At 14.0% G+C, this 8,877-nt stretch overlaps 1 protein-coding gene across 1 annotated transcript, besides 16 other annotated features; it reads right to left on the reverse strand. All coding sequences in view use genetic code 6, as the record gives it.

Annotated features, from left to right (window-relative positions):
- Positions 1–153: 153 nt before the first annotated feature.
- Positions 154–190: a microsatellite.
- A 51-nt stretch (positions 191–241) lies between these two features.
- Positions 242–312: a microsatellite.
- A 685-nt stretch (positions 313–997) lies between these two features.
- Positions 998–1,069: a microsatellite.
- Positions 1,006–1,070: a microsatellite.
- Positions 1,071–1,264: 194 nt separating this feature from the next.
- Positions 1,265–1,314: a microsatellite.
- Positions 1,278–1,319: a microsatellite.
- Positions 1,320–1,794: 475 nt separating this feature from the next.
- Positions 1,795–1,828: a microsatellite.
- Positions 1,829–3,094: 1,266 nt separating this feature from the next.
- Positions 3,095–3,141: a microsatellite.
- Positions 3,142–4,519: 1,378 nt separating this feature from the next.
- Positions 4,520–4,576: a microsatellite.
- Positions 4,577–5,260: 684 nt separating this feature from the next.
- Positions 5,261–5,297: a microsatellite.
- Positions 5,261–5,301: a microsatellite.
- A 2,226-nt stretch (positions 5,302–7,527) lies between these two features.
- On the reverse strand, positions 7,528–7,792 carry IMG5_192570 (hypothetical protein; the record flags this gene model as incomplete). Its single annotated transcript, XM_004025039.1, has 1 exon — positions 7,528–7,792. A coding segment is annotated over one exon (265 nt), but the record flags the coding sequence as incomplete, so codon positions are not given.
- Positions 7,687–7,778: a microsatellite.
- A 79-nt stretch (positions 7,793–7,871) lies between the features above and the next one.
- Positions 7,872–7,912: a microsatellite.
- Positions 7,883–7,919: a microsatellite.
- Positions 7,920–7,955: 36 nt separating this feature from the next.
- Positions 7,956–7,999: a microsatellite.
- A 748-nt stretch (positions 8,000–8,747) lies between these two features.
- Positions 8,748–8,795: a microsatellite.
- The last annotated feature ends 82 nt before the right edge of the window (positions 8,796–8,877 follow it).

Genomic DNA, 8,877 nt, shown 5'->3' on the forward strand with positions numbered 1-8,877 from the left:
TAGAAAAAAAAGAATAAAAATAATATTAATTAATATAAATAAAAAATAATGTATATGTATATATATATATATATATATAATTATTATATAATTTTTATAAATACATTTTTTTATAAATTTTTTTACATTTTTTTAAAACATATTAAATTAAATATATAAATCTATATATACATATAATATTATATATACACATGATCAAAAAAATAAAATATAACATTTTATTACTTTACAATTAGTAATAATATTTATTAGAAATATTATTATATAGATTATATTTTTTTATATTTAATATAAAATATTATATATTTATTATATTTGAAATCAAATACATTAATTTATATTTTTTTTTAAGAACAATATATTCATAATTCAATATATTAATATAAAAATAATTTTTTTTAATTTAACATTAATTTATTATATAAATGTATAACTAGTTCTTTTTTTTTATTTGATTAAAAAAAAAAATAATCATATGTTTTTTTTATAAACTTTTAAAAAAACATATATAAATTTTACTTTTTAATTATATAATTAATAATAAAATATATATAAAAATTTAAAAATAAAAAATTTATTACTTTTAAATATCATTATTTGTATAAATACTCAATGTTTTAATAAAACAATCAATTAATAAAATTATTTATATTCAATAAATCATAATATTTATATTTAAATATATTTTTAAGTTGATTATATAATTAGATAATAAATAATATTATTTCTAAAATATCTAAATAAATTAATCTTATAAAAATATATAATTAAATTAATATAAAAATATTGAAAAAAATAATATATTTTATATTAATTTTAACATTTAAAATTATAAAATATTTAAAAAAGAATTATTAATATGTTTCTATATATTTAATCATGATAAAATAGAATAAAAATAAAAAAAGATTTATTATTTTATATAAAATATATAATTTTCACATAAATATATATCAAAATAAAAATATCTAATATATTTATTTATTAAGAAATATATTTATTAATTTTTTAATTAAATATAAAACATACTTATTTTTTTTAATTAAAATAAAAATATTGAATTATTTTTATAAAATTAAATAAATAATATATTTATATTTTTATATAATATTATTTACATAAATCAATATAATTTATAAATTTTATTCATTTTAATCAAAATTTTTAAATTTATTTATATATTAATGAGCTAAATTTTTGTTAAAAATAATTTTTAATTATAAGATATTTAATTTTAAATATTATAAATCTCAATATATAATTTATTATATTTTTTTAATAATTATATTTATTTTAAAAATATTTATTTTTAATTTTAATTCAAAACATTATTTTAATTAGAAAATTTCTTTATGGCGAAATAATATAATAATTTCACAAAAATTACCTTACAATATATTTTTATTAAAATAAATTTCTTTAATTGCTATTAATTATATAGAAAATCAATATTTTTATAATATAAATAATAATAATAATGTTTTTGTTATTATTTTCAATAACAAAGTAAAAATAAAAAAAAATATCATAAAAGTTTAAACACATATCCATATATAATATATTACTTAAATAATAGAAATAATATCATAAAAAAAATATATATTATAATTATATGATTTATATAAATTATATTTAATATAAATAAAATAGAAAATTAATATTTGTAAATTTATTTCTATTTATTAAATCACCACAACATAAAATACAAAATTTAAAATAAAACAAAATTATAATGCATTTAAAAATAAAATAGAAAAAAATAAATACATATAACATATTCATATATATTCATCAATTAATAAAATTAATATATTAACAAAATTCATATTGACCGAATCTAGTCAATAATAAAATGATAGCGTTATAAATACTTCAACTGGATGTTAAGAAGATTAATATTAAGATTAAGATACTCATGATTGTGTTTCTTGCAAAACTAATTTCGGTAATTGTATAAAATGTACACAAAATAGTTGCTCTGTATGTGCTAAAGGATATTTAATACTTTTTTCTGAAACAAAATGCATCAAAGATACTTTAATAGATAAATATACCGGAGATCATTGCAATGAAGGATGTGATATATGTTATCAATCTGGAGAATGTATGGAATGTAAGGATGGTTATTATGTTAATTTAGACGAAAAAGAGGACACAACTTGTGTTATTTGTACTAGTAAATTTAGTAATTGTTAAAGATGTACTGAAAATAGTTGTACTAGATGTTAGACAGGTTATTTAAAAGATGTCTCTGGTTAATGCTAACAAGAAAATACATAGGATGGTTATATATAATATGGAGAGTCTTGTAGTTAAGAAGGATGTGATAAATGTTATTAATCTGGAGAATGTTTATAATGTTAAGATGGCTTTTATTAAGATTTAGACGAAAATAGAAATAAAATATGTATTAGTTGTAGTATTAAATTCAGTAATTGCTAAAGATGCAGTCATAGTTTTTGCGAAAGATGTATTAATAAATATTCATATAGTAAGATTGAAAAATAATGTGAAGAAGGTAGTGCTATCAAATAAAATTTAGCAACTTTTTGCTTTGATGGATGTTATTTATGTAGTGATTCTGGAAAATGTAAAGAATGCTGGGATGGTTATTATGATGACTATGAAGATTAGGAAGATCATGAAAATAAACAATGTCTAAGTTGCAGTAGTAAATTCAATAATTGTGTAACATGTGATAAAAATAGATGCAACTAATGTAGAGAGGGATATAATTATAATGAATCGGAAAAATAATGCTTAACAAATCTCAATTCTAGATTTTTACATAAAGTTTAAGCTAATCATTAATGATTAAAAAGCTAAGCAATTAAACAATAGATTCTTTTAATATTTGCTATTCTTGATTTATATTATTAATATTATAATTTTATATAATTATATTTTCATATATATAAATTATAATATCTATTTTTTATTTAAATTAAAAAAAAATATTTTTAATTATATTAATTATTATAATTATTATTTTTATAAAAAAATAAGAAATCGTTATATTTTGAATCTTTTTAAATAATAATCCAAAATTAATAAATTATTTATAATAAAAAAAAATTAAATTTACGTTAAAAAAAATTTAATATTATTTCATTAATAATTTAAAATTTTTTAATAATAATTATTTAAATATTAAATTTTGATATATTATAATTATACTTTATATTTTTATTAATTTTTTAAAGATAATAATTAGATAACAAATATTTATTTACTTATATAAATTTTTTATTTATATTCTTTTTTATATTTTTTTATTACTTTATACCTAAAAATTTTAAACTCTGTATGGTTAGTTTTATCATTATTAATTAATAAAGCCTTTTTTATTATTGATATTCTACTTTCCTACGATAAAAAACAAGCGGCGATTATTAAAATAAATATTTTTGGGGCATCTTTTATATTTATTTTGATCTTTGTTTCATTTCAATTGTTGCGGCTAAAAGAATTTCACGGCCGAGGATTATATGTATTTTGTTAAGTTAAATTGTATAATATACATAAATTTAACCTTTTTTAGGCTTCTAGAAGATGTTTTGGGCTTAGATAAATTCTTTTGGTTAAAAGTTCTTGAGCTAAGTTTGCGTCTTCTATAGTATTTTAGTTTGTTCCTAATTATTCAAATTTTTTTTTATTTAGCTAAGATAAAATTATAAGTTTTATGTCGAAAAGGAAAATCAATATAAAATAATATGCCGTCAAAGTGTTCAAAAAGCTAAAGGTTAAATGGCATTATTTCTTTAAAATTATAAAAGATTCTGTAATTATGCCCCTCTAATATCTAAATTTCTGTTCAGAAAAAAGAGTATTGATGTCAATGTATTTACCCAGCTGGATTTGGAGGAGTTGATCGCTATATAGAATGCTTAGGGGCAGTTGATAATGATACTTTTGTAGTGAGTTTATGTATTTCAGGTAAATTCTTTAACCCATATAATAATTTAATTCAGATATATCTTTTAAGACTATACAGAAGTGCTGGAAAATGCGAACCATGTAAAAGAAATTATTCTAGATCAGCTAATGAGAGCACATTATTTTTTAAGCAAACTAGCTTGTTGATAAATATAATGAGAAGTAAGGATTTTTTTCCAAATTAAGCACCGTGTATTTGCATGTGAAAAAAAGGGTTTTTAATTATAATATATATAATCCCACCTACTAAATTTTTACTTTAGGCTTAAGGCGATAATTCATAATAGAATAATAATTAAAGATTTGCTATTTGTTTGTAAATTTTAAATATCTTAATGTAAAATAAATAATTATATCGAATTGATTAAGAAATATTAAGGCTTTGAATAATTAAATATTAAAAATTTAGAAATTTTAAAGTACAAATGAAATATTTAAAAAAAAGCAAATACTTGTGTAGCTTTATACTAATTATTAATGTGTTAATATGAACAAAATAAAAAATTAAAGAAAATTAATTTAAATTATAAAGTCAAAAACCAAAAACAAAATAATTTTTATTTTCATTAAAAAAAATATTTGATAATAATAATTACATAATTTTTATTTATAAATATTATAATATTTTTATTAATAATAAAAAAATTATGTTATTAATGCTTTTTTATGATTAATTAAAGTCATATAATTTAAAAAATGTAATCTAAAAATTTAAAGAAAAAAATAGTCTTTTTTATATATAAAATATGCATAATAAATATACTTATTAATACTTTACAACATTTTTATTTTTTATTTAAATATTTATAAAGCATTAAATTCATTAATTTTAATTATTTATTTAAAATTATATATTTATATGAATTATTTATTTAATTTTAAACTTTTAATATTTTATTTTATTAAAATAAATAAAAGAAATTCAACTTTTTGGTTTTATTTAAATATTTAAATTTATTAATTTATATTTAGTTTATATTAATATAAAATAAAAAAAGTTAATTGATAAACTATGAAATTTTTAAAATCAAAAATATTTAATAAATAATGATTATGAACCCTTTAATTTTATAAATAATAAATAATTAATACATATTTTTAAACCTAGATACTTTAATTCTGATATAAAATTACTTTTTAAATTGAAATTTTATATCCTAAATGTTTAATTTATTATATTAAGAAAATAAACATAATTTTATAAAAATATTTAATTTCTTTTATAAAATAAAATTAAGATTCTAAATATTTTTTTTTAAATATAAATTATATTTTTATTTTTAATAAACAATCAAAATAAAAAAGAAAATATTTAATCATTCAATTATATAATTATTTTATATAAATTAATTTATATAAATATTTACACAATAATTCATGTATTATTTAATTAAAAGAATTCTTTAATTTTACTAATAGTTTTTTTTTGACAATTAATTTAACTCTACTTAGAATCTATTTTTTTATGTTTAAAAATTAACTATGGTTCATATTCTTATACAATTTTTATCAATTCAATAAGTTCTTCTTATTTAAATGAAACAAAATTTTAGGATAAAAATTATTTTTCTTAATCAGAAATAATTTTTTTTTTTAATAATTAAAGGAATTTAAGTTTTAATTTGTATTTTAAAAAGAAAGATTAACTGTTATTCGAATTTTTTATAATTAATAAAATTATTTTATTCACTTTTTTTTGATTTTCTTCATTATTTTATATTCTTTTTTGTAATATATTAAATGCTCTTTAATTTTTTAATTGCAAATTTTTCTAATTTTAATGATATTTAATATATTTCACTATTTTCATCATTATACTATCTAAAGTTTTTCCAAATTAAACATAAATCTTTTTCAAATAAAATCAATTTTTAATATTTATATACATTATTTTATAAATATACCAATGTTATCTTTATTATTTTTACTTTTTTTAATTTACATTCTCATATGATTTTTATAAATCCATTGAATTTTAGACTATTTTATATAATCTGAAAATATTTCTGTGTCTATAAGTTTTTAAAATAATTTTGATTACTAATTTTTAGTTATTTCTTCTATTATACGAAAATATTGATTAGCTAATTCACTTTTTTCTTTTTTATATTATTTAATTCATTTTCTTGATTAATTATTTTTTTAAAAATATAAGTTGTATTTAAATATAAGATATAATAATAATTAATAAATTAAATTTATTATCTTAGTATATATTATTACAAAAATAAATAAATAAAAATATTATAAGAAAAACAAAAATTTATATGTTTTAATATGAATTATTTATTTATAATTAATTCTGTAATTATCCCCTCACTATAAGTCCAAATTTCGATTATGAAAAAAGAGTTTGTATAAATGGCAAACTTATAGGCCCACCTGGATTTGAATAATTTAATTGCTATCTAGAAAGTTTTGGAGCAGTTGATAATTAAACTTTTATAAGTGATGCAAAAGAAATCGTTCTATATATATAGGAATATTTGCTAATAAGTGTACTGCTTGTTATATTATGACATGAATAAATGTAATGGGAAATAAATATTTTTGACTAATTAAACTTTTGGTATTTGCTAGCTTTAGTGGTCGAAAATTTGTGCAATGTTAAGTAGATAATTTCTCATTTGTGTAATATGTTTGCAAATAAGGCTTTTTTTTTAATTATGATAATAATGAAGTAGTGTTTAATTTAATTTTATTAAGGATTTTTATATTTTAAACTAAAAAACTTAATCTTATGAGAAACTTTCCTTTGGTTTTTTTTAATAAAACAATCCTTTATAAATATTCTGTATATGATAATTCAAAAATATAGGAGATTTAGTACAAGTAATTTTGTTTATTATGTAAACCTAACAATATAGCCTTATGTTTTATTTTCAATGGAAGTAAATTTTGTAAACATAAAGGTTAGTTGTGTAGATGAATGCTGTAATGCTAGTTTTTTGCAAAGGACATTGTTAATAATTTAATAAAAAAGAGTTACAATAAATACAAAGATAATTATTATGTTGATTATAAAATTAAAAGTTACACTGTGATTATAACTAATTTAATAAATATATTAATAAAATTCGACTAAAAAAACAATATGCTATTTCTTTAAGAGAATAAAAAAGTGAAAATACTGGATATAGATAAACTTAGGGAATTTATAAAATTACTTTAATATGAAATATGTTAAGAAATTGTTTTTTTATTATTCAGGATAAAAATTAGATAATAAAACTGTATACTTAAATACAATATAAAATTCAGTAATTTTAGTTGTTTATATTTAATTCTTTGCATTAGATGAATTTCATGATATGAATATTAAATTTTTTACTTTTATTTTTTTAAGTAATTAAAAATTTAATGAAAAATTATAAATAAGTATTAATTTTATAGAAAAAATAGTAAAAAAAAAAATATTTTATAAATTAAAATATTAAAAATTAAATAAAACTAAAACTAACATTAAAAATTATATTTTTTTAAAAAATATTATATAAAAGTAAATAAAAGATTATAAAATTAAATTATTATATATTTATAGAGAATATAAAATTATTAATTTAAAATATAATATATATATATTGTAATAACTCATTAAATATTATTATTTTTATAAATTTAAACTATTAATAATATTTTAGTTTTTAATTAAATTATTTAAAAGTTTGCATTTAATAAAATTAATTAAAATATTATTATAATATATAATATATTAAATATTATTATATTTTGAAAATTTCATAATAAATTTATTAATATTAATATTAATATTAATATTAATATTAATATTAATATTAATATTATTATTATTATTATTATTATAATTATTATTATTAATATTATTAAGTTTGTTTATCTATATTTATTTTATTTTTTTTAATATTAATAAATATATTTTTTTTATATATTTTAAAAATGAATACAAAATTTAAAAATATATTATATATTTTATATTTATTTTTATTTTTATTTTTATTTATTATCATTATATATATTTAAATTTTTAAATTGTAATTATTTATATTTATAATATAAATATATATATATATATATATATATATATTTACTATCATTATACATCTTAATAATTTTAATATAAAATTTTTTACATTTATTTTCTTATAATATTAATTATTTTTTTAAACTTCTTTAGAATTCATATTATTTATTTATATTATTAATTAATTTTAATTATTTTTATATATATATTTGTATAAGCAAGTAAATATTAAAAACATTTTAATAAATATATAATAATTTCTACTTTTTTACAAAGTCCTTAATTTAGTTTCTATAGAATTTAACATTATTTTAAATAAATCATACATCATTGTTTCTCTATAAATTTATAAAAACAAAATCAATATTGCGCATTATTTAAAAGAATTAAACCATGAATTAGGTGTTGCATAAATAAAACATAATTTTTTATTATTAATATATTATATTTACCCAATTTTCGCGTCACTATAAAGTAATCATTTATCCAGAAATTTATTTAATTGATTACAAAAAATAAAAGGGAAATAAATAATAAATATTTATTATTTTTTTATTATTAAAAATAATAAATATTTTAATTATATGTATAAAACTATAATAATTAAAAAAAAGGAAACATTTTGAATAATATATATCATTATTTTTGTGTATAAATTAAAAAAAACATATAAAATTAAGATATAAAATTCAATTAAAAATAATATTTTTAATAATCTCTTTAAATTTAATTAAATATATGCAATTTAAAAAATTATTATGCATTAAAATTTAACTGATTTATTAAAAACATAAAAACAATTATTTTAATTAAAATAATTATAACAATTATAAAAAAAAAAATTCTAAAATTCTAAAAATATAAATAAATATTATTAATCTTATTAAAAAAAGTTATATACATATAATAAAAAAAAATTAATAGTAATATTTATACCTATA

The sequence above is a fragment of the Ichthyophthirius multifiliis genome (genome assembly GCF_000220395.1).
Source record: "Ichthyophthirius multifiliis unplaced genomic scaffold scaff_1120509251383, whole genome shotgun sequence".
Lineage (NCBI taxonomy): Eukaryota > Ciliophora > Oligohymenophorea > Hymenostomatida > Ichthyophthirius > Ichthyophthirius multifiliis.